The sequence below is a fragment of the Dasypus novemcinctus genome, chromosome X (assembly GCF_030445035.2).
Source record: "Dasypus novemcinctus isolate mDasNov1 chromosome X, mDasNov1.1.hap2, whole genome shotgun sequence".
Lineage (NCBI taxonomy): Eukaryota > Metazoa > Chordata > Mammalia > Cingulata > Dasypodidae > Dasypus > Dasypus novemcinctus.
Window position 1 is genome coordinate 19643566 of NC_080704.1, and position 26642 is coordinate 19670207.

The following is a 26642-nucleotide window of genomic DNA, read 5'->3' on the forward strand; positions in this document are numbered from 1 at the left end:
ACAAATTCTAACTTCCATTTATGATGAAAACTCTCATCAAAGTAAAAATAGAAGGGAACTTCCTCAAATTGACCAAAGACATTTATTTTTTTATTTTTTAAAAGATTTATTTATTTATTTCTCTCCCCCGCCTTCCCCCCCCCACCCCAGTTGTCTGTTCTCATGTGCCTATTTGCTAGGTCTTCTTTGTCCGCTTCTGTTGTTGTCAGCATCATGAGAATCTGTGTTTCTTTTTGCTGCGTCATCTTGTGTCATCTCTCTGTGTGAGCGGCACCATTCATAGGCAGGCTGCACTTTCTTTGGTGCTGGGCGGCTCTCCTCACAGGGCGCACTCCTTGCACGTGGGGCTCCCCTACGCGGAGGACACCCCTGCGTGGCAGAGCACTCCTTGCGCACATCAGCCCTGCGCATGGGCCAGCTCCATACAGGTCAAGGAGGCCCGGGGTTTGAACTACGGACCTCCCATGTGGTAGACGGATGCCCTAACCGCTGGGCCAAGTCCGCTTCCCAACCAAAGGTATTTATAAAAACTCTATAGCTTTCCAAACAAAGGCATTTATAAAAACTCTATAGCTAACAACATACTTACTGGTAAAATTCTGAGTCCTTTCCTCGCTAAGATTGGAAACAAGGCAAGGGTGTCCACTTTCACCCCTCCTACTCATCATAGTAACAGAGTCCTAGTCAACCCAGTAAGACAAGAAGAGGAAATAAAAGGCCTACAGATTAGAAAGGAAGCAATAAAATCCTCATTTTGCAGAATGTATGCTTCATCTGTGTAGGACATCCCAAGGAATCTATATATTTTTAAAAATCTCCTAGAACTAATACATGAGTTTATTAAGATTGTAGGTGAATTAAGGTTTTCTATTAAAGTTACAAAGTCAACAGATACAAATTAATCATATTCCTATATACAAGCAATGAAAAATAGGTAACCAAAATTTTTAAAAAGTATTATTCACAGTAGCCCCCCACCCGTGAAATACTTAGATATAAATCTATCACATACACAGGATCTGTATGTTGAAAACTATAAAATGCTGCTAAAAGAAATCAAAGATCTAAGTAAATGGAAAGACGTATTCTGTTCATGGATTGCAAGACTCAATATAGTAGAGATGCCATTTTTCTCCAAAGTGATCTATAGATTTATACAATACCAGCCAGGATCCCAGCAGGATTTTTTGTGGGTATAGACAAGCTAAAATAGATCTTAAAATTTGTGTGGAAGGGCAAAGGAACAGGAAATAGCTAGAACAAATTTAAACAACAACCAAAAAATAAAAGAGGAATCACTTTATTATTAAGCTACAGTATTCAAGAGGGTATGGTATGGGAGGGATTGATGTATAGATCAATGAAATATGTTAGATTTCTGAAATATAGGCCACATGAATACACAGCTGTTTGATCTTTGACAAAGGTACAAAACCAATTCAATGAGAAAGGATAGTCTTCCCAACAACTGTGTTGTCATAATTGGCCATCCACATGTAAAAATAATGCACCTCGATCTAACCTCGTATCTTATTCAAAGATTAATTCGAAATGGGCCATAGATGTAAATAAAAAACATAAAAGTATAAAACTTTTAGAAAAACACATACAAAAATCTTCATGACTTGGGATTAGGGGAAGAGTTCTTAGACCCAGCAGTTCTACTCCTGGGTATTTACCTTAGTGAAATGAAAACCTTATATTCACACAACTGTACATGAATATTCATTGCAGTTTTTTTGGTAATAGCCAAAAGCTATGAATGTCCTTCAAAGGCTGAATGGATAAGCCGTAGAACATTCATACAGTGAAATAGATAGTACTCAGCAGTGAAAAGGAATGATGTCCACAGCAACTTGGCAGGTTCTTGAAGACATACTGATCGAGACAAACCAGTGACAAAAGGTGATGTGTAGTATGATCCCTTTCATGTGGCATTCTCGAAAAGGCAAAACTATAGTGATGGCAAGCAGCTCAGTGGTTGTCAGGGGTTACGGGTGAGGAGAGTATGTGTATATAAACAGGTAGCACCAGGGAGCTTCTTGGGTTGGTGGAACTGTAAAGTATCTTGAAATTGAGAAAAAAAAGTCAATTTTACTCCCTGATAATTTCAAAAAAAATTTTTTAAGTGTTAAAATCTTGTTATACAGTTTGATGGCTTTGAAGACCTATGCCAGTGCATCCTGTTTTATGAATCTTTGTATGTAATCTTTTCGTTTGGTTTTTGTTGGTTTTGGTTTTCTCCTCTCTCCCTCTGAATGCTGGGTGTGCTGAAATTTCCTAAGTGGGTGCTGTGGAGTAGGCTTGTTTTCATCCATTATTCTCTATACTTGGTGAGTCCTTTTGATATGGAAACTCATATTCTTCAATTCCAGAAGTTTTCTTGACTTTGTTGCTCTTCTTCTTGTCGATTATCCCCCCAGTTTCTCTGGCTGATGTTCAGAATTGGATGTCTTAGCCTATTTCTCTAGTTTTCTCAGATTTTCTCTCCCATTTTCTTTAGTCTTTTCTCCCTTCCTTTTTTTGTTTTTGTCCATTTCTGGAAATGTCTTTTATTTTAAATTCTGAATCTCCTGTTGTGCAATAACCAAGAGTTCATTTTTTTGTTCTGTTTCCTTTTGTTGCTATCTTATTGTTACAATATCTTTTCTTAATGTTAGTTTTCCTTCTTCCCAAATAGTTGCTTTTCTTTTCTGGTTTTGCTATATGTATTTTTTATTAGATGCTTTCCTCCAATATCTGATGATCCTTTTTGGCTCATATTTAAGAGGAGGATGAAATGCTGTTCGGCAGTTTATAGCTTGTTGTGGGGCTTGTCAACTTTTCACTTCACTCTCCGGTGATCTGGGCACACTGCAGTTGGGGAACCTCAAAGATAGCATCGCCAGCTCTTTCTTCTTCCAGCTCTTTTGTCTTGGTCTGGCTGGCGTCCCCAAAGAGAAGACTCTTTCATTCTCCTGTGTGGAGGGAAAGGCCTGACCCAATATGTTGAGTACAATATTTTGAGTCCCCATATTTCCAGTGTAGTATCTTGTCCGCAACAGTGTCTGTCTGTCTCTAACCCAGAGACCCTCTGTTTTACCTTTTCAGGGAATAAACTTGAGTAATCTGCTCTTGTGGTGGGAAGGATCTTGGGGATCTAATTGCTTCTGAAACAGACTTTCGACCAACCCGTATTTTAGCCAGTCCCCCTCCCCTCATTCACCCCCACCTCCATAGGTATCTGATGCTGCTAATTTGAGTCTTTTAGGGATCCTCCTATATAAGTTCACATTGGTTCTTATTTTTTAACCCCATGCTTAGCTTGCCCTTCAGTTTTCTCTACCTGATGTGTATGAGTGGAAAAGTTCTAGGTCTGGTTCCAGGTCTATGTCTATGTCTGAAGAATCACCATCATAGAGATTCTTGGCTGCTCAAGTCAGTTTCTAGAAGAAGCCAGTTTACAGACCCAGAGCCCTCTTCAAAATGAAGGGGCACCCAGGTTGCCTCGAGGAAGGACCCTGCCATCCTGCCAAAAATAAACACTAGCAGCCCTTTCTTCCAGCCCCAAAAGAACCTGTGACCACTTAACAGGGTGGCTTGTATATTGGAAAAGGGAATAATCAGACTTTTGGGGGTTACTGGACACACTGACTCTAAACTGACACTAGTTCCTGGAGCACCGAGGTCTACCAGTCAAAAAAGGGGCTTTTGCAGATCCAGTGATGAATGACCTTTTAGCTCAGCTCCATCTCACAGTGGGTGGTTATTTCCCCAGTCCCAGAAGGCTGCAAATAGACATACTCAGCAACTGGCAGAATCCTCATATTTATTTTCTTGGCTTTGCTGAGTCATTTACCATTCATCATTTTGCCTTCCAGCTTACAAATCTTATTGCTATCCCTTCTTCTTCTGTTTCTCTCAAATCTCTGACTTCATCTCCTGCTGATAGCTTCCTTGCTCTTCCTGCTCTGTGGTCGCACAGTCCTTCTTGATCACCAGACTCTCCAGGTGCATGCCCCCCTCTGGGTCTTTGCAGTTGCCATTTCATCTGCCTCCACATCCTTCCCCCTATCTTCACAGTGCTCTCACCATCACTTCATTCAAGTAGCTGCTCAAAAGGCCTCCCCTCTGAGAAGCCTACCCTGACCACCCTCTGCAGCTCTCCAACTCTCTCCCAGGTGCCCCCCTCTGTTATGCTCTCTTCTATCCTGTTATATATTTGCTGCTGACCTGATCTTGTTCTTTACCTTTCTTGTCTTTCTCTAGCCACTTGAGTAGAAGCCCTCTGAGGGTCTTGGTCTTATCTGCCACATTCTCGTCAACACCGTCACACCCAGCAGTATCTGGCCCACTGTACAGGGGTCCTCAGAGACTATCAGGTGGGTGGGGAGGAGTGCAGGCAAAGAAGTGCTCGTTGACTTCTCTGCTGCCTGCGGGCATCTCAGAATCCATCCTTTAAACAGAACTCTTTCCCAGCAGGACTGAATCTACTTAAGGATGCCTTTATGTGTCTCCCATGCCCCAGTACGTCCGCTCTAGGGCTATAAGTTTGAATTCTCAAGTGGCAGATTGCTGATCCTCTTTTTTTCTGCCTGCTACCCAGAAGTCACACCTTAAGCCATATTTTGTGCAGGAGACCAGACAAGACGTGGTAGAGGGGCAAACCAGTGTACTTTTTCATCCCCTAGGCCTGACTGAGTATAGTGCTGAGTTAGAAGTGAGAGCTTGCAATGAGAAATTTGTTTCTGGTGACTTATCTCTCAGCATTGGAAGTCTGCTTTTGCCTTTCTGCCCCCTCCCAACCAGTTTTTAAGTTTTAATGTCATTGTATGCCGGTCACTGATCCTGTTAAAACTGGGGATGATACTGAGGCAGGGAGCGGGGAGCAGTCAGTTTCATCTAATCATCTTCAGAAAGTAATTGAGAGATTACAAATCCCTAATCCCCTTTGCCTGGTCACCAGCTTTCAGTATGCCGTCTCCAGGTCTGTCTGTCTTTTGAGTCGTACAGCACTTAAGTGTTCAAGGGTCCAGTTGTATGTTTCTTTTTAATATTTGCTGAAGAAGGGATGAAGCCAGGAAATGATCCCTTTGCTCTTTTGTTTATCTTCTCTCTGTTTTGTATAACTCAGGAGGTTCATCAAGAACGGATTGCATTGGAAAACCAGTTGGAACAACTTCGTCCAGTCACCGTGTTGTGACCCCCGAGGTTGAAGTGGGTGACCTTCTCTGCCAAGACCTTTCCTTCAAATGTTTGAGCCCAGTTACTTGTCATAGATGTCTGACTGTGTCAAAAGCTGTGAGCAGCAAAATACAATCCATATCAACTTTTCTCTTGCACTTCACCTGTACGTTTTACTGTGGTAGAAAAAATACTTTGATTATCAATTTGAAGTCTTAATTATCAGTGGAATTTATCTCCCATTCATAAGTACTTCCTCAAGGTGTTAGATGCTGCTCCTTACCAAAAATCAATCTTTTAGCAATTAAAAAAAATTTAGAACATTATTTATTTAAAGAATTTATGATTTGTACAAAATCTTATAACCAAGTACCTTCAGGATGCTTGTTTTATTTTTGTATGTGTATCAACCAGCAGATTGGCTTCCTAAATAATTGGGATTCCAACTGGATAGCTTTTGGCATGACGATAATAAAAACTCAAACTAAAACTAAGTAAAATAAAACAAAAGCATCAGATTTAGACTGGCGCTGTACCCTCTATCACCATATGCCAAAAATTGCTTCTCTAGTGCCATTTTGATATTATATCTAGCTATAAATAATACAAGACTATTGTTTTCTATTGAATGTCAAAGACTTATCAGGTCTTTATACCTCTGGAAAGTGGAGGTTTTGGCAATGATCTATTTAACTTGGCCAAGCTAGGCTTCAACCCAGATAGATAACTCAGTTCTTTCATGTAAATTTTGGGCAAGAACAATCTGCTTGAACTGCCTCACCAAATTAAATAGTTGCCAGATCTCTACTTTTACCTTGCGTAAGGAGAGCTTATCTGTAAAGCTTGAGTTTGGAAACCACCCATCAAATCTTGAAAGGCTGAGGAGCCCGTTTTGATTGATAAACCTTTGTTATTTGAACTGAGGTTTCCAAACTGGGGAAGATGGGGAAGGGTTGTTACTAACCATCCAACTGTTGTTATTTTCATCTTTATTATCTTAGCCTGGATTGTGAATGTATTGAGTATGAAGAAAGAAAGCCGGGAGTCACATTGGGTCTACAACCATTTTGTTTTCTGTGAAGTGTATGCTTAGGAAGTGATTGGTTTATATCCAGTCCAAAGTAGCCCCACTAACTCCAGTGAAGGTGATGTAAAACAAGAAGCTCAGGCTGCAGAACTCAGTGCCCTACAGAAATTTAGATAGCTGCTGCTTCTCCTGAAGGCCCAGGTTGAAAGTGGGAATTGACAGACCCTCACGGGGATCAGGGCACACCAGCTTTAACATCACTTAGAGGGGCTACTGGCAAGGAACACAGTCTCTTGTCAGTTTGCTAATTTTCCTATTCTTAGGATAGAGGGATGGGGTGTGCCTCGGGTGTTTTTTTTTTTTTTTTTGAAGTGGTTTTGGATGGGTTTGTAACATGTGGCATTAAGCCTTCAATTTCAATAGAGCTAAGTGCTTTTAGAAAAAGACCAGGCATTTATTTAAGGCTTGCTTATTCCATTGGCAAGCTTTCTTGATAGTTTAATGGCAGGAGAGAAGGGCTCAAACAGAAGATGGTGTTTTTCCAAAGGAAAAGCAGATTGTTGACTCTCTTCTGTGCACATTTAAGGATTTCAAATTGATTTGATATTGAAAGTCAGGAAACTTGAACCATTTTCTTGGTTCTCTTTTTCTTCCCCTTTGCCTGCCCCTTTTATCCTGTGGGAAGGGTTAGGAGTGAATTTAAACTCTTCCTGAGATTATGAAATGGGTCGGTGCACATTTTTTAGGTAACCTCTCTTCCCCTGTTCTGTGATCTGGGGGCTGTAACAAATTTTATAAATAGTATTCGTGTTGCAGAATTTCACAGCAAGTTTGGCTTTTGTTACCTTCAACCCAGCAAAGACCAGCATATTTGCACTTTATCTCATAATCCTCCATTGCATCCTCACTTGCTCGGGATAGCACTTCATATCCATAGAAACTATGGAATGTTAGTCTACATTCTGCATTTAGAAATACTTACATGCTTTCCCCGCATCAGGTCAATGCCAGAGTGAACCAGATCAGGAAGTCAGGATTTTGTTTTGTTGGCTTGGTTTTCATTAAAGGAAAAAACTCACCTTGGACAATCAAAGTCACACCCTCAGGCCCTCCCCTTCCCCAATTTCATAGTATCACCAATATTTTAAGATCAGCATTACATTAAAACATACCAATTATATCTTCACCCAACCTTCTTGGCTGGACTTAGGCGTTACCACAGTTTATTAGTTGCTCAGAAATGGATTTTTAAAACATTAATTATCTGTATATATACACATATTAAAATTTCCTAGCTAGTTCTCATCCTCTCTATTTCTGTTAGGGTGAACACTTGCTAATTTAGTATAACTCCTGATAATGGTTCTGTTTCAGACAAACTTTTTATTTGATTTATAGGATTTATAGGCAAGCTGGTTATCAAAATCACCTTATGTCTCTTCTACAAATCCACACCAAAATTAGACCTGTCTGCTGGGCAGAATTCTATAGACAGAAGATCAATGTTGCCTCCATCCATGGGGATTTAATTACCTTGTTGGTAAGTGGTCTTCTCCCAGAGGGAGGTCCTACAGCCCCATGGACAGAAGCACACGACGAGTTACAGTGGACTTACTGGATGCCATCATGTTTCTTGTATGTGGCATGTATGTGGTATATTGTGTTTGCCACCTCCCTATCTAGCAGGCATTAAACAAAACTGAAAGGTAAATATGTGGAATGGGTGTGTGCGTTGTAATCAAGGCAGACATTTGCCTTTGTTGGAAGGCTTTGCACTATTTTATAAATATCTTAGAGAAATGTGTTTGGCCAGATTGGGAGAGGAGGCAGCTTAGCTGGAAGCTATGCCCATCTTACTGTCACTGGTGAACAGGAGTTAGAGCTGGGAAGGAAAGACCTATACCCAGCTTCTGCAGTTTGCACATGGGGAAACCATGGCCCTAACAAACCATGATTCTTGGCCTAAGAATCCATGGAAAGAAGTAGCTGGAAGGGTTTCTTCTATTTACCATGTTGAATTTTACTGACTTAATCAGTCTTAAAATATGAAAACATGTTTCAGTGAGTTTTAGATCTAGAAATTTCTCTTGGATTAAAGCAAAAACTAAAATTTCAAGGGAAAGAATATGTTGAACTATTTTTTCTTATGAACACCTCACCTTTCTTGATGCAGTAAGTTACTCTGAGTTTCTTGGCAGAACTTTTGACAGCTGTTGCTTTGAGTGGATTCCATTCCTGTTTTCCTTATGGGAGTTTGTTTTTAAAATAGACTACTGTGATTGAAATGAACTCAATATGGTAGTAGGTTATCTTTTTCTTCAATATATTTTTAGTTACTTGGATCACAAATGTTCAATTTCAGCATATTTTAGGGTGAGTAATCAAAAACATGAATTTTCCTTTGATTTCCTACCAGCGTGTGGACTATCATAAAGGAGTCTTCTCTTCAAATGTGATTCGATCCTATAATCTGTTTCTAAGTGATCTTTGTCTGTTTCTTAAATGATCTCACAGCCATGGTAATGATAGGTGTGTACTCTGAAGATCAATAAGTTAATATTTGTAATGGAGATGTTTCTTGCAGTTAAGACAGGCATTTGCAGATGTCTTCTAAGCAGTAGTTGGAAGGGTAACACCTTAAAGCCAAAAACATTTTGTTCAACACAAACTAGAATCATACCTCCTAACTAGGGCTCACCAAGGGAATGCGATTTTAAAAATGAAAAAAAAAAAAAGGCATTTCAAGTATAATAGCAACCAGAGTCACCCATATTATTGACAAGTAGGGCTCATTACGTCAGGTTTAGCTTTTATGAATGTGAACAAAGAGAAATATCAGTTGAAAGGTCCTTTTCTCCCCTTCCAGTACAACTGGTTAACTGTTTCAAACATGCTCTTTTAAAAATCTCATTTCAAAGGATCAGTTGGACTTACAGTTGAGTTATGGGTGTTTTGTATAAGAAGTGGGGACTGGGGGTTTGGGGCCCCTGGACTGACATATCTTGCTGCTGCTTCAGTCAGGCTAAGGGAGACTGCCCACCACCACCAGATCACTGTGAGTGTTACTCTGAGCCACCCTCCTTTGCTTTTGTGTAGTGAGAAGGGCATCTAGTTATGTGACCCTCCCAAGAGCAACCCCCAAAGCAGCAGGCCTGTTAGTACAAGACATTCCATGTCTGCAGTTGCTTTTAGACTTGTAGAGTTTATTTTCCACATTTACTAGCACACATGATAATAAAAGAATCTTTTCTAAAAGGCACTGCAAGGTTTCCATTGAGAGGACTTGTTCTAGTCACAGATGCTGGGCTCTGCACCCACCCATCAGGGAATGTTCAGCTTTCATGCTTTGTGAAATCTCTTGCCATGCTGTAAGCTGATTTCATGGCAGTGGAAGGTTAGAGAAAGTAGGTTTGTGACTCTGAAGACCAGAGGACCCAGGGCTTAAACTGGAATTTGGGCACTCCCATAATGAAACCTAGGGTACCAGTTTCATCCTAAAGCATTTGATGGGACAACAGAGCTAGATCCTAAGCTCCATCAGGGAGCTCTGCCCCTGGGAATGGAACCAGGTGGCCTTTATTTTGGTTTGAGGAAACTTGTGTGAGAACTTCCACTGCACCGCTGCACCCATCCTGGGAACCTGTATACCCTTTTCTTTAGCACTGCCATTGTTTTTGTCTTCAGCACAAATAAGATGTCTTAGTGAGCCAGAGGCAAGAAGAGCCATTTTAACATAGCCATTGGGAAAGAGAGATAATGAGCTGATGTTCTACTTTAACCTCGAAAGTAAAAATGTTTATTTTTTCACTGCAGGCACATTGAGTGTAACAGAAAAGTATATATTTGATGCCTTCTGTCTTTTCACAATCGTGTGCTACCAAGTTGTGCTAATAATTTACTCAGCAAGAGTCTCATTCATTTGCTATGCATTGGGCGCATTATGTATATTAATCGTCAACATTAATAATCCCTGGGGATATCCTATATTTGGATTTTGACTTGTAAGAAACAAGCTAACGTTCCCCTTTTTCACACTTGTTGAAAATTCTGTGAAGATCATATAGATTAAGGATCTCCAACTTTGGAAAATGTACATGATGTGAAATTGGAGTGCTATATTAAAATAAATGTATGATAACTAAGTGTGGCTTTTATGAAGTTTTGTGCCAATATATTGCATTTGGTCTCCTGTACAGTCAATGCAGGAGATGTGAAAAGGAGTTGGGGATCTTTCCAATGAAATCAGAGTCTGAGATTGGGTTATTTTAACCTCTCGGCAATCTGAGCTAGGTCCTTAAATTCTGCACACAGTGAATACTTGGCAACCAGGCAATATTGTGGTTAGCTCAGAGTGCACTTTAAAGACCCATTGAATTAAAAAATGACTTAATGTGGGGCCAGGTCTAATTGCTTCATTTTGTCTCTCTCCTTTTTGTTCAAAAAATGCTTCTCATCATGATGTCCTCAGTTGCAGTGGGGGTGATGGGGAGAAAGCGGGACGAGTTAGCTGGAAGAAAAAGAAAAGCGATGTTGTCCCTCAAATTGCAAACTCCATTTAGATTCCAGAAGTTAACAGGGCTTCCCCCTCTTGGTGTTGGTAAGAATCTAGACCAGCTGCGTAATTTGGGGGTTCCAGTGCAAAATAAGGCAGGGGGCCCTTGTTAAAAAATTCTTAAGAATTTCAAGATGGCAGCAGCTGAGTGTAAAACCAAGCACAGGACCCTCCTGACCGTGGGGCACAGCCCCAAGCTGGCCCTGCTGATAACTGCTAACAGTGATGGCAGATGAAAGTGCTGTGTGCCACATAGCCCACTGGATGGAGGAGCTTTAATTATCTCCATTTTAGGGAGATAGGGAACTGGAGCTTAGAGAAGCTAAGCAACCGGCCTCAAGTCTCAGAGCTTGGTAAGTTGTGGTGCCCGAGCAGGTCGGCAGAATTCCAAAGGAGGTGATTTTAAAAAAATTTTCCATGTTTTACATCCATAAAGTCAAAAGCAAATGAGTGAATCTAAACATGCATACAATTGGCAACAATACCACAAAAGTGAATTTAAAATATAGTGATTGGTAAAAGGTGAAAGATTTATATGAACGGAAGAGTTATCTCTTTTCTTGTTCCTTAATAAACTTTAAAAAATAATGTTTAAAAAGATACTTAGATTACATAAATGTTACACCAAAAATATAGGGATTCCCATATGCCCCACTGCTCACACCTCCCACACCCTTCCACATAAACAACATCCTTCATCCGTGTGGCACATTCATTACAATTGATAAGTGCATCCTGGGGCATTGCCGCTGAGCATGGACTGTAGTTCACACTGTAGTTCACACTCACTTCCACACAATTCTACATGTTATGGGAAGATATAAAATGGCCTATATATGTTGTTGCAGTGTCATTCAGGATGATTCCTAAGTCCCGAAAAAGTCCCTATATTACTCCTGTTTTTCCCTCTCCCTGCCCACAGAACCTCCAGTGGCCACTGCCTCCACATCAGTGTCATAAATTTCTTCCATTGCTAGAATCACAGTAAGTCTATAGTAGAATACAAATAAGTCCACTCTAGTCCATAGTTCATTCCCCAGTCCTAAGGATTCTGGGGATGGTGATGTCCATTCCACCTCTAATTGGGCCCACAGTGACAACCCCCCCCCCCCCTCCTCCGGCTTCACTGTTGGATGACAAGTTTCATGGTTACTTGCACCAACACTGAGGTCTGGACACACTAGTTTGTCCTCCCCTATTGGGAACTGCCCACGTTCTTGAGATACTCCCGCCCCTCTGTTTGCAAAGCACATGATCTTAATCACTGCCCTCTACTTCCCTTCGTGGTCCTGGCCTTGGGCCCTGGGAAGGTGGCGGCACCCCTTGGCCCAGGGGAGCCCACCTCCATCCTCTTGCGGTGTATGCCTGAGCCTTCTTTCCCAGCAGCCCAGGGCCTTGGGGATGTGCGTCCTGGCTCCTGAGGAGTTCCCTTCGCCTGCTCGCCTTGTAGCCGCAGGTGCGGGATCTTCGCGCATCCATCATTGCCCAGTGCTTTGTTAACCACATCAAGGCAGGCACAGGGACAAGGCTCCCTGCACATAAGGGGCATGTCAGCTTTTGGGGAGACAAGACTAATAATGCTCAGGAGAAGCCGAGGTAGGAGAGAGTGGCCTGAACTGAGCTGGTGATAACCTCACAGCTTCCAGGCATCTGCACCAGGGTCCTGTCCTTGGTTCCCCACAGCTTGTTGCGTGTTCCCTCTCCAGGCCCTTCCTAACCCCTCACCAAGCCCCTCCTGTGCAGCCCCACTAGCACCACCGTGTGCACTCATCTCCTGGTCATCTCTGTAATCCTAGGAGCTAGCGCGATCCTTCTAACATGCAACTCTAGCCGTGCTCCCCTCCTGCCTGAAGTCCTGAGGGCACCTTGTTGTCTTCAAGCCCCTACCTGCAAGGGCCCCTCCTGCAACCCTTCACTCACACCCAGCGCTTCAGCCTCACGAACTCACTTGTGGTTCCCAGAATGCACTCTCCTGGCTCTCATCTGCGTCCCTTTGCACCTGTTCTCCTCTCTGCCTGAACTTTTCCCACCACCTCCGGGCTCTTGGATGAACTCCTCTGTACCCTTGCTTCAAGATTCACTTCACATGGAAAACTCTGGATAAGTTTTCCCTAAACCCTTTGGGCAGAGTAGTTCACTTTTCCAAGGCCCCACAACCTCCTCCTGAAACCTATTTTATAATTCCTATCACCCTGCTGTGATTATTTGATTGTGTGTATATCTCACCTATAAATGATAGTGGCTGTTTTATTTTTTTATTTTTTTAAAGATTTATTTATTTCTCTCCCCTCTCCCCTCCACCCCAGTTGTCTGTTCTCTGTGTCTATTTGCTGTGTGTTCTTTGTCCGCTTCTGTTGTTGTCAGCAGCACGGGAATCTGTGTCTCTTTTTGTTGCGTCATCTTGTTGTGTCAGCTCTCCACGTGTGCGGCACCATTCCTGGGCAGGCTGCACTTTCTTTCGCGCTGGGTGGCTCTCCTTACAGGGCGCATTCCTTGCGCGTGGGGCTCCACTATGCAGGGGACACCCCTGCGTGGCAGGGCACTCCTTGTGTGCATCAGCACTGCACATGGGCCAGCTCCACATGGGTCAAGGAGGCCCGGGGTTTGAACCGCAGACCTCCCATGTGGTAGACGGATGCCCTAACCACTGGGCCAAGTCCGCCACCAAGATAGTGGCTGTTTTAGCTCTATTAGCACCTATACAAGCCTGGTATAGAGTAGATACTTAATATATGTTTGCAGGATGGATGAATAAAAGGGCTTCAGTCAAGCAAGAGACAATTCCAGGCGCCACATGACAATTCCAGTCATGCGGTGCCTGGTATTGTCAAGGGAGGTATTGTGGAAAAGGCATTGCTGTTTTGTTGGGCAGGTGATTTTCCAACCATGTTGCAGGTCCTACTTGAAGGTGTTTTTGTCTGTCTATGCCCTTCAGTGGAGCAGGACGAATTGGGCCAGGAAGCAGGGGACCAGGCCATGGTCTGACTGTCCCACTGGTCCTCTCAGTCTGTGCAGGCCGTTTATTTCCATGCACCCACGTGGTCTCATCAGTTGAAGGGGGGCAGACCACCTACTTGCAGAACTTGGGTCAGAAGGCCCACTCCAAAGACCCAGTGCTGAGACTGTGGACAGTACATTAGCTGCAGACCTGGGATCAGAGGGCCTGGCCTTAAGCCCCACCTTTCTTGGGAGTTGTGAAGTCCTGACCTGGTCACCTGGCACCCCAGCTGCAGTTTTTCACCTCTAAAGTTTGAATAATTTTAGGCTGCACCAGTCTGCTGTCAGGTGGGGATTTTATTCCATATTGTGAATACAACAGGAGGGCTACACAGGACATTTCCAGTCTAGCAGTTCCAAGTGCAACCTAACATGGAAAAAACCTTCCATGGTTTGGCCTATAAGCTTGGACACTGGGGATCACCAGGCCCTGGCCTCTCCCAAGCATTGGTGGAGATCCCTGGTGGTCACTCCTTTAGAGAAAAAAAGAGGCGGCGGCAGCAGCGTCACCAGGGAACTTACTAGAAATGCAGGTCCTCGGGTCCCACCCCAGACCAGCTGAATCAGGCACTCTGGGCGTGGGCTCAGCATGGCAGCTGGTGTTTTACCAAGCCCTCCAGGTGATGCTGATGTAGGCTCAAGTCGAACTACTGATTGAGGCAACCTCATTTTACAGTCAGGGAAACTGTGATCCATAGAGGCAAAACCCTCTCCTCTAGGGTCTCAGGTAATTCAGAGCAGTGGCTAGAAATGGTTCCAGGGAAGACTTTCCGCTGTGTTACAGAATCCATTCATCAGTTTGGCCTTTTCCCTCCCATGACCTTCCTTCCATGGATATTTCTTGAGCCACTACCATGTATCAAGCACTATGTTAGGAGATGGAGAGAAGGCCCACAAAACAGAATCCCTTCCCTCAAGGAGCTCGCTGCCCAGTGGGGAGGGAGACCTACAAATGCAATGCAATGCAGTGTGGGATAGTTGCTGTGATGCATTAGTCAGGTTAGGCTAACTGCTATAACAAAGAACCCCAAGAGTTGAGTGGCTAGGCCTGATGGAAGTTTATTTCTCACTCACCTCACAGCACAGCCCAGGGTCATTGTTGTGCCACTTTCTTTATGGTCGTTCAGGAACTCAGACCTTTTCTATCTGTGGCCCCATCTTTCTCTAGGGCTATAGAGTTTTCTCCTTTTAGCCAGTGGGTGGAGAAAAAAGACGGTGGAGAAGATAGAATTATTCTTCAGGGAAGAGTTTCACATCGCTTCTGCACATATTTCCTTTCTTGGAACTCAGTGATATGACAGCATTTAATGGCAAGGGAGGCTGGAAAATGTAGTCTAGTTGTGAACTCAGGAGCTAAAAGTGCTGCTGAGCAGAGTGCCCAGCAGAAGACGGAAGGCCAGGTTGCTCTGAACATCTAATTCAGACCATGGGATCCAGGGAGACTTCGTGGAAGTCTTCAAAGAAGGATAGGCCCTAACTGGGAAGAAGAGGCTGTTCTAGGCAGAGGGAGCTGCGAGTGCTGAGGCAAGGTAGGGTGAGAGCATGGTGTGTTCTTGGAAGCCCTTGTGGGCTTGCTCTCCCACCACACACCAGAAGATGTGCTTGCCAATCAAACTAAAGGTTTTGCCAGGTCTTCATGTTAGAAACACTAATTTATAATCTTCCAGTGAAGCATTTCCTTACTAGTGGTAGAAACTACTACTCCTTGACTGTTAATGTAGTCAGCGATTTCGGGTATTTGTGCGTAAACCTTTAAATGGGTCCTAAGCTTCCAGTGGTGTGTGCCTTCTCTGGACATCCGGGGCCTTCGCATCTGGCCTGGTGCCCAACCCTTGCCACTTCCTCCCCTCTGCACTCCATAGCCACTCCACGCCCAAGAGACTCTCTTTGGCAGTTCCAAGAATTGGAAACTCCAACTTCAAAGGGCACTGCCATATTGTTTTTCAAATATGAGGCATATGTAAACGTCAGTGTTTGCTGCAGATAACTGAATGGTATTTCCTTCGTTACATTTTTCTTTCAGATGTAGAATAAAAGGGATCTCTATCTTTGAATAAAAGATGGTAAACCTTATACCTTCCTTTATTTGCCCTGAAATCCTCTCAGCACATTTGAAAGAAGGAAGTGGCACAGAAACTGTGTGCAAAATTTTCAAGATTGACCCGTGAGAATTCTCAAGCATCAAGCATCATGTTGGAGAAGGAAAGAAATACATATCTAGGGTATTTGATACCTGTAGTGGATCTTTTTTGTTAACAGTCCCCTGTATATGTCAAAATTATTTTTCATAATTATCAGTAATAATCTTTTTTTTCATTCCTTAGTTTTAAGACAGTTAAAATTTTGAAAGAATAGGGGAGCGGAGGTGTCTCCAGCAGTTGGGTGCCCACCTCCCACATTGGAGGTCCTGGGTTTGGTTTCTGGTGCCTCCTAAAGAAGACAAACAATGAGCAGACAGTGAGCAAAAAACAAAAATAAGGGAGCAGATGTGGCTCAAGCAGTTTGGCGCCCGCTTCCCACGTGGGAGGTCCTGTCTTTGGTTCCCAGTGCCTCCTAAAAGAAGAAAGGAACAGACAATGAAGAAAAACAACAAGCTGACAATGAGCAAAAAAAAACAATGAGTAAGATACAAGGGAGCCATCTCATGGGGGGGCGGGATTTTTGAAAGAAAATATTTCAATTTTAAAGATATTCAAATTCAGTAAGCTACTTTATATATGAGCTAACTTTGCATTTACCAATCAAAAATATCACACCTTGCATTTCACACTGTTTTCCTATTTTAAAATTTAAACACAAATTAAAGCTCCAGGTGATCATATATAATGACAATGGAAGTTACTCAGTTCTGTTTCTTCTTTACAGTCACTGGGCTACTGTTATATCGAATCTGTTGTGTAAACATTGGTATCAGAGGCTTGAATCTCACCTGAGGTGAGTGAGAATAGCTCTGAACTTTAACGAAGTTGTTTTCAAAATGACCATGTGTAGCTGAGTCCATGTGTGTTAGGATCAACAGTATAACTAGGAATTCTCCCAAATTAACTTCCATGTAGAGTACTTGTGCGTGTCAAAGGATAGGTAATAAAGATGAGCTGCTTTGGATTTATATATATATATATATATATTTTTTTAACTTTGTTTTTTATTTTTTTCTCTATTTAAAAAAATGTTATATTCAAAAAATATAAGAAGTCCCCATACATCCCCCACACACATACATTTGAAGCATATATGTAAATATGTATTATGTTTTTAAATATATTTTTTATTTACTTTTAAAAGATCACACAAAATATTACATTAAAAAACATAGGAGGTCCCCCTATGCCCCACTTCCCACACACCCCACTCCTCCCATATCAACACCCTCTTTCGTCGTCGTGGCACATTCATTGCATTTGGTGAATACATCTTGGAGCACTGCTGCACCAGATGGATTATAGTTTACGTTATAGTTTACACTCTCCCCCAGTCCATTCGGTGGGTTATGGCAGGATACATAATGTCCTGCATTACTTATTTAATATATGTAAAACTCAGTAGTAACCACAATCATTGTTTAGAACCTAGACAGACAAAATCTTTTTGGAGGGAGGAGCATTTTCTCATTGACGTTGCTGAGAACTGCTGGTGCATGGTGGTGATAACAGCAGGCTGCCTTTTTGTCTGTCTTGTTATTGTAAACCTTTCTTCAGGGAATGCACTTCCTTATTCTTACACCCTCCGTGGTCCACTGCCGTCCATCCTTTGTACCCCACTGCGGATCAGAGCGCATGCCTCCACCCCTGGACGAGACATCATCAAAACTACCAGACAGAAGGAAAGCCAAGGGGAAGAAAGCTAATGCCTGAGGAGTGGCACAAAGGGAAGCCAACTAAATTCAATACAGATGGTCCTTGGAAATGCAAATGCATTTGACTTGAACCTCAACGCATGCGTGGGCAGAGCTCCCGTCCCCATCTTTCTGGGGATTCTGAGAGGCAGTGGTGGAGGGGGGCTGATGTTTTTTTATCCCAGTCATTTCTGGCTCTGATGGGCAGCCTAAGAATTAGTTTGATAAATGGATCCTCTCTTTCCCCCCAAAACATCATTTACACGAGACATTTGTATATGTGTATGGAGGAGGGAGTGGCCTGGGAAAGGGGCAGAATTTATGGACGATTCAGGGAGATGGGAGCTTTTTTTTTTTTAAGATTTATTTTTTTAAAATTTTCTCCCCTTCCACACTCCCTACCCCCCCGTTGTCTGCTCTCTGTGTCCATTCACTGTGTGTTCCTCTGTGACCACTTCTATCCTTATCAGCGGCACCGGGAATCTGTGTCTTGTTTTGTTGCGTCATCTTGTGTGTCAGCTCTCCGTGTGTGCAGCGCCATTCCTGGGCAGGCTGCACTTTCTTTCGCTCTGGGCAATTTGTTGGAGCAAATTGGATATCTACAAAGAAAAAAAGTCAACCTGGATCCCTCAGACCATTCACAAAATTAATTAAATATGGACTGTAGATCCAAATGTGAAAAGTAGAACAGTAAAGCTTCTAGAAGAAAGCATAGGATAATATCTTCATGAATTTTTTCAACAGGACATGCAAAGTTCTAACCATAAAGGAAAACATTGATAAATTGGACTTCATTAAAATTAAGATCTTCTGTTTATCAAAATTTACCACCAAGAGAGTAAAAGGCAAGCTGCAGAGCAGGAGAAGATATTCATGATACATCTGTCAAAGGATTCTGGCCCAATTTTTTTTTTTAATGCTGGCAACTATTGCCAATTTAAAACACTGAGGATTAAAGAAATAAAAGTGAGAAGTGGATGTGGCTGAAGCGTTTAGGCTCCCCCTCCCATATGGGAGGTCCAGGGTTTGGTTCTTGGGGTCTCCTGGTGAAGGCGAGCTGGCCCATGTGGAGAACCGACTCAACAAAATGATGCAATAAAAAAGAGACCCAGGGGAAAGACAAGGAGAGACACAACAAACCAGGGAGCTGAGGTGGCTCAAGTGATTGCTTCTCTTCCACATCGGAAGGTCCCAGGATTGGTTCCTGGTGCCTCCTAAAGAGAAGACAAGAAGAGAAGACAAGCAGACACTGAAGAACATGTAGCAAATGGACACAGAGAGCAAACAGTGAGTGTGAGCAGCAGGATGGGGGGAATAAATAAAATAAATCTTAAAAAAAAAAGCAAAAGCAAAATGTAACACTGCGCAGGCTAACATTAGGCAGACCGAACAAAACATTTCTGCAAGCCAGCTTGTGCCCATGCATTGCCAGCTTGCAACCTTACCTTTAGTGGCACAGAAGAATGATAGAGGCTTGTAAATGCTCACATTTCCTCATTCTTTCCTTGCCAAGCCTTTGTGAGAGGAAGAAGCAGTATAGGGATTGATTTCCCAATGATAGGAATTTTCCCTTAGATAGCAGAGGGGTTTGATTTATTGAGAGTTGAGGTTTTTTTTTTTTTAAGATTTATCTCTTTTATTTATTTCTCTCCCCTTACCCCCCTCCCCCAGTTGTCTGCTCTCTGTATCCATTCACTGCGTATTCTGTGACTGCTTCTATCCTTATTAGTGGCACTGAGAATCTGTGTTTCTTTTTGTTGCATCATCTTGTTGTGTCAGCTCTCCGTGTGGGTGGTGCCATTCCTGGGCAGGCTGCACTTCCTTTCACAATGGGCAGCTCTCCTTATGGGTGCACTCCTTGCGCTTGGGGCTCCCCTACACAGGGGACACCCCTGCGTGTCACGGCACTCCTTGCGTGCATCAGCACTGTGCATGGGCCAGCTCCACACGGGCCAAGGAGGCCGGGAGTTTGAACCTTGGACCTCCAATGTGGTGGACAGACGCCCTAACCACTGGGCCAAGTCTGCTTCCCAGGGGTTTAGGTTTTAAAGCGCTCTTTTTATCCTCTCCAATAGACACAATAATTAAAGAAAATATTTAAAACAATGATTCAACCAAGTTGGTTTTTTTAATTGGCACCCACTGGGTGTTCAGCCCCACTGGGCTCTGTGGAGAGCACAGCCAATTCCTCTTGCACTCTGCTCTCTGGCTCTAGAATTTCTCAGGCTCCCCTGGATGACAGTCTAGAGACCTGGGAAGTCAGCTTCAGGCTGCAATGAGGGCTAATACAGAGAGAAGCAGACGGGGTTGAAACTTCTACTGTGCTGAGCTCCTTAGCAGCCACCTTCCTTACTTTCTACCTCCTCCCCAGACTCTGGTTTCAATCTCTTTGTCCCAAGCACTGCTCTTCCCAAATTCTCTGATGGTCCAGGTGGAGGCGGTGGAATGGGTGTGGGGGGATAGTTTCCTCACCTCTTCCCACCCTCTTGTTGGGATGAATAAGCGCAGGTGGCCTGCAGGAAGACACTCTGGCAGCATGGCCTCATGGTCAAGAGCATGGGATCTGGAGTTTGATTCCCTGGATTGCAGTCTGGCGCCATTTCCTAAGAGCTGTGTGTTCTTGGACAAGTTACTTACTTCTGTCTGCCTCAGTTCCTCATTTGTAAGTTACTGATATCAGTGCCTGCTGAGTGCTAGATGTGTGTCTGTGAAATTAAAAGTTGACTGTTGGCTGGTTGTCTGCTAGACCTTGGCCTTGTGCTCAGCATGGGGGAGTAGAGGATGTGCGGACCATCTCAGAGACCACCAGCGCACCCCTGACTTGAAGGCAGACAAACATCTTGGCCCACCTCTCCCCCTACCCCCAACCTGGCCACAATGTGACCACTGAATGGTGTGATACATTTTTCTTCTTTTGGAGCCACGTAATGGCTGAAATCCAAAAGCGACTCAGAGATGATTGAGACAATTCTGTGGAGTAGTCTCTGCTAAATTTGAAACTGGGGTTATTATGCAGGTGAGGAAACCTTTTACCCTGAGAAGTGAAGTAACATCCACGATATGGCAACATGATTGAAAAAGCCTAGATTTCTTTGAACAGCATGTGGGTAGGTACATGATATTAAAGATGGTGGGTGAGGGCTCAGAAGGAAGTAAGGGGAATTATGAAGAAATCCTAAACTGCCTGGGAGAAAACCTAAATCACCATGAACAGACTTGGTAGAAATTTGGACTTGGAGAATGTTGCTGGTGAAGACTCCTGAACATTGATTGGAAACTGGAGTAAGGAGGCTCCTTGTTTACTTAGTGGCATGAAGCTTAGCAGAATTGAGTCTTGGAGTTATGTGGAAAGCAGAGCTTATGAATGATGAACGTGGATATTTAGAAAGCGAAGTATGGAAAGTACAGCTTGGTTTCTTCTTGCTGTTTATAGTGAATGTGAGAGGAGATAAATTGAGGAAAGAACTGTTAAACAAAAAAAGGGACCCGGCCTTGATGATTTGGGAAAGTCTCAGCCTATCCAGATGGCACAAGGTCAGAGTATTCAGTCACCCAGAAGGTGCTTTGAAGAGTTTAGGGGTATGACTCATGAATTCCATCAAACCAGGGAGCCCCTAGAAAATACAAAAACATCGTCGCTCACCCATCTCAGCAGAAGTCAAAAATAAAGAAGTACTCTAGCAATGGAAAAAACTGTATCATTGATGTGGAAACAGTGGCCACAGGAGTTGCTGAGAGCAGGGAGAGGGAAGAAGAGATGTGATATGGGGGCATTTCGGGACTTGGAGTTGTCCTGAATGATATTGCAGGGACAGATGCAGGACATTATATATCCTGCCATAACCCACTGAATGGACTGGGGGAGAGTGTAAACTACAATGTGAACTATTATCCATGTGGTACAGCAGTGCTCCAAAATGTATTCACCAAATGCAATGAATGTGCCTCAATGATGAAAGAGATTGTTGATGTGGGAGGAGTGGGGGTGGGGTGGGGAGTGGAGTATATGGGAACCTCTTACATTTTTTAAAATTTCTCTGCCCCCCCCACCCCGGTTGTCTGTTCTCTGTGTCTATTTGCTGCGTCTTCTTTGTCCACTTCTGTTGTTGTCAGCAGCTTGGGAATCTGTTTCTTTTTGTTGTGTCATCTTGTTGTGTCAGCTCTCCGTGTGTGTGGCGTCATTCCTGGGCAGGCCGCACTTTCTTTTCATGCTGGGCAGCTCTCCTTATGGGGCGCACTCCTTGCACATGGGGCTCCCCTACATGGGGGACACCCCTGTGTGGCAGGGCACTCCTTGCGTGCATCAGCACTGAGCGTGGGCCAGCTCCACACGGGTCAAGGAGGCCCAGGGTTTGAACTGCAGACCTCCCATGTAGTAGACAGACGCCCTAACCACTGGGCCAAGTCCGCTGCCCTTACATTTATTTAATGTAACATTTTCTGTGATCATATATCTTTTTTAAAAAAAGACAATAATAAAAAAATAAGGACAGTCTCACAAAGATTTGTGAACCTGGCTTCTGCCTAATGGAGCTGATCCCTGAGACATATGGGAGAGGCACAAGAATGCTTGAGAATTTTATATCTACCACTAGTTTGTACTGAAAGGGACAGAGAGAGTATGAAATGAAAGAAGGCTGTTGGACTCTCAAAATTCTCCTGGCAGTAAGTAAGCTGGAGAAAATACTCCACTGCAAACATGTGCCAACTTTTATGAAAAAGGAAGGTTGACTCAGAGGGTGGAGCCAAGAACCCAGGAGGTGAAATCGAGAGCCAACAGAAGATTATTCCTAGGCTTTGAAAACTAACGGAGTTTGCCTGGCTGGATTGAAAAACTACTTTTGGTCTGTGACTCCTTTTTACCTTCCATTTCCTCCCATTTTGAACAGCAGTGTATATAATTGTTATCCTCTGCCTGTCCCACAATTGTACGCTGGGAACAGATACCTTGTTTCTTTAGTTTGACTGTCCACAGATGAAGTGGGACTGTGCCCCAGGAATTGTACTTAGGGGATTTTATCCACAGCCTCATCTGTACCTGATTTACTGGATTTATATGGAGAGATTTGGGACTTTTGAATTAATGAGGTTTTAGACTTTGAGTTAATGCTGTCATGGGATGAGACCTTTGGGGACCCTGGGCTGGAGTGAATCTGTTTTGCATGTGGGCTAGATGTGACTCATGGGGGCCACCAGAGGGTGGACTGTGATAAGCAGAATTTGGGGCCCCATGATCTCTGTCCTCTGGAATTACTCCTGTGGTTGTGTTATGCTACATGGAAGTGGGACTCTGCAGGTGTAATTAAGGTTGCCAATCCAGTGGGGCCCAAGGCAATGACATTGAGCTCTTAAAAGTGGAGAGGCAGGCAGAAGAGAGCGGAAGAGCAAGTCCAGACCCTTTTACTCCATCACTGTCACAGCATCTGTCTGCTTTCAGGGCCCTACTCATGAACTGTAGAGTAAAGAATAACCCTGCAGGACTGACGGAGACAAAACAGATGCTCCTGTAGAGTCCACTGGAAGCCCCCATTGTAACGCTCTAATGTTGAAAAATGTCCCACTGGAAATGCCCGTGGTAACTCTATGAATTTTTTTTTTAAGTTTTCAAAAGTCAGCCTTTTCAAACAAGCCTGAATACTCAGAGGGGTCACAAAGAGCATCTTCCCTTCTGGCTTCTCCCTCACCCCTTCCTACAGCAAGGTCGGGAAGAAGAGGGAATTCCTGGGGTCACCTCAAGTGGAAGTCGAATGAAGACTTTGACTTAGTGCCTGTGGCTTCTGTAACAAATCACCACACAGGTGGGGACCTCAAACAATGCAGAGTTATCTTTTCACAGTCCTGGAGGACAGAAGTCTGGGCTCAGTGGAGCTCAGCGGAGTCCTCCACATAAGAGAAGTACGAGAGTGAAACCAAGGTTTCGGCAGGGCTGCCTCACTTTCCAGATGCTCTGAGGATGAATCTGCTTCCATGCATGCTCCAGTTGTTGGCACAGTTCAGTTCCTTGTGACTCCAGTGCCGACGTCCCCAAGTGATTTTGGAGTGATTTTGAAGATTAAGAAAGACATTTTTCCAAGAACATGCTCAGGGGGGTGGGGAAGGAGGACGTGTGCACATGTGTGCCTGTCTCTGCATGCACACCTGAGTGCGTGACGGTGTGTGCCTGCAAGTCCATGGGGTGGTTGGAATGGGGAGAGGCTCCCAGTAGCATATAGTGAAACACCGAAATTAATTGAAATGAGATTGAGAGTAAAAAGGGAAAAGAATCCACCCGTTGAAGGTCAAATTCCTTCTGACAATAGAATCTCCAGTGTCCATGGACTGTGGATGAACACAGGGACAGAATGTACCTGTGTTCTGACCTGCTCCAGCCTCTGTTTCTGGGAGTTCTGGAATGGTCAGGTTCTGCAAATGGTTCACAGCACTTGGCTCTTTTTTTTCCCTTTAGGGGGTACTGGAGATTGAACCCAGGACTTTGTACATGGGAAGTAGGTGCTCAATCACTGAGCTACACTCACTCCCCAATGAGAGTTGGTTTTTTCATTTGTTTGTTTGTTTGCTTTTAGGAAGTACTGGGGATCAAACCCGGGACACCATACATGGGAAGCAGGTGCTCAACCACTTGAGCTCCATCTGCTCCAAACCTATAACTTTTTATCTCACAGCAAGAAATATTGAAATCTCTGAGCAAGGTGTGTGTCTTCTCTCTACAGAAAAGTACAAGAGGAGTGTTTTTAAAAGCAGTGGTGCCTGAAAATGATTACAGGAGTATCTGGAATCATTCAGGGAAATTTCTAGAATCCTGGCAGCTTCTAAGCAGCAAATATAAATTAAAGAGAAAAATGAACACATTTGGCAAAACATGCCATTCCTAGAAGTGATTTTTTTTCTACCTGGTTGCGTCATTGCCGTTTTGGCGCATTGCTTCACTGCACAGAGGCCTTGTGCCTTTCCACACTGTACAAACGCCTGTGCCTCACTGCACAGGTCTGGGTTGCCTATTTTCTTTTTTTACCTGGCAGTCCTGGGGATTGAACCCAGGTTTCCATATGGTAAACGTGAGCTCAACTGCTTGAGCCATAGCCACTTCCTGATGTGACTCTTTAAGAGGGGAATTTATTATCTCACAAAATAAGAAGTCTTAAAGAAGAGTGGTTTTGTGGCAGATTAATTAAATGCCTTGACCACCCCATGTAGAACCCAGGTTCCTTCCATCTTTTTGCTCTGCCCTCTCGAGGAAGCTGTTTGTTATTCCTTAGGCATGTTCCCTTCAGCTCACAAGATGGCTGTAGCAATTCCAACCAGCTCATTTTTTTAAAAAGATTTACTTTTTATTTTTTTATCCCCCCCCCATTGTTTGTATTCACTGTCTGCTCTCTGTGTCTGTCCATTGTATGCTGTCTGTGTCTGCTCATCTTCTTTTTAGGAGGCACTGGGAACCGAACCCAGGACCTCCCATGAGAGAAGAAGACACCTAATCGCTTGAGCCACATCCATTTCCTGCTTGTTGTGACTCTCATTGTATTTCCTCATTGTATCTCCTCGATCTCGTATCATCTTGCCACGCCAGCACATCATGTCAGCTTGCTGTCTTGCTTGTCTTCTTTAGGAAGCACTGGGAACCAAACCTGGGACCTCCCATGTGGTAGGTGGAAGCCCAACTTCTTGAGCTACATCCACTTCCTGCAACCGCTTATTCTTAACAATGACATCTAAAGGTGGGAAAATCCATTTTCTCACATGTGTTTATTTTTAAATTTCCCTCTAGAACTCACAAGATGGTCACACTTTCCTTCCCTGGGGCAAGGAGAAGTTCTTCCCTCTTCCCTAAGTCTTATTTGTGGAGCTTTCATATCTGATGATCTCTATATGCTTGTAGGAACAAGGAAATGCCAAGTATGGTTGATTGAATTATGTATCCTGTGTTAGCCAAAGGGGTACTGATACAAAATACCAGAAATCAGTTGGTTTTTATAAAGGGGAGTTATTTGGGGTAGAAGCTTACAGTTACTAGGTAATAAAGCGTAAGTTACTTCCCTCACCAAAGTCTGTTGCCACATGTTGGAGCAAGATGGGTGCCGACATCTGCTTCCTGGGTTCTTCTCTTCCTGGGGTTCATTTCTGTCTGGGCTCAGCTGTAGACTATCAGGCAACTGGCTCTGTCTCTCTCCCTGGGGTGGGGCTTGATTCTTTCCGGGCTCAGCTGCTCTGCTCTTCTACTTATTTGCTTCCTGGGCTCCAGCTCAAAACTCCAGCATCAAAACTCCAACTCCCTCCTTTGCCATGTCTTTTATTTGTGAGACCCACCCACCAAGGGGGCGGGACTCAACACCCTACCAGTGTGGCCCAGTCAAAGCCCTAATCATAAGTTAATCATGCCCAGGTAGAGACCAGTTTACAAACATAATCCAATATCTATTTTTGGAATTCATAAACCATATCATGAACCCAACATAGATCTGTTCTTAATCATAATTTATATTCCTGTGGTGTGAACCCATTGTAAATAGGATCTCTTGAAGATGTTATTTTTATTGAAGGTGGGGCTCATCTGAATGAGGGTGAGTCTTAATCCAGATTAGTGGATGCCTTATAAAGAGAACCAGAAAGTCACAGAAGCTAGAAAAGAGAAGACATTACCATATAGCACCAGGAAGCAGAGACACAAGCCAAAGAACCCAAAGGATTGTGGCAAGCCAGTACCAGATCACTGCTGACCTTGGCAGGAACCAAGCCTTCTCACCTCTGAAACTGAGACAGTAAATTCCTGTTTAAGCTAACCCACTGTGTGGTATTTGTCATAGCAGCTCAGGCAAACTAAGATACTGAATGAATAGATACAAACTGCCATTGCCTATGCACCTCTCCCATTCTTCCTTGCTAATAGAAACCCTCTTTGGTTCAGGTGATGGATAGCCATGAGATTCAGGGGAGGGGAGGCTAAACCATTCATGCACTCACTGGTTGGCTTAGTATAGAAACACTCCAGTGATGGCCTCAGGAAGGAAAAATGATATCAGTAACAGAGCCAGTTTAGCTTTACATTAAAAAAAATAATAAAGTGATAGGAC

The 26642-nt window shown here is 43.6% G+C and overlaps 1 protein-coding gene across 13 annotated transcripts in view; it reads left to right on the plus strand.

Annotated features, from left to right (window-relative positions):
* REPS2 (RALBP1 associated Eps domain containing 2) overlaps positions 1-26642 on the plus strand; it is a 323649-nt gene that overhangs the window by 253430 nt on the left and 43577 nt on the right. For 10 of the 13 annotated variants that reach the window (XM_058291426.1, XM_058291432.1, XM_058291428.1 and 7 more), the window contains one exon: positions 5114-10332. The exons of the other annotated variants lie outside the window; for them this stretch is intronic. In XM_058291426.1, coding sequence (XP_058147409.1) covers positions 5114-5182 — 69 coding nt within the window. In that variant the 3' untranslated portion in view covers positions 5183-10332. Of the gene's footprint in view, positions 1-5113; positions 10333-26642 lie in introns of those variants that run through there. 13 annotated transcript variants of the gene reach the window in all.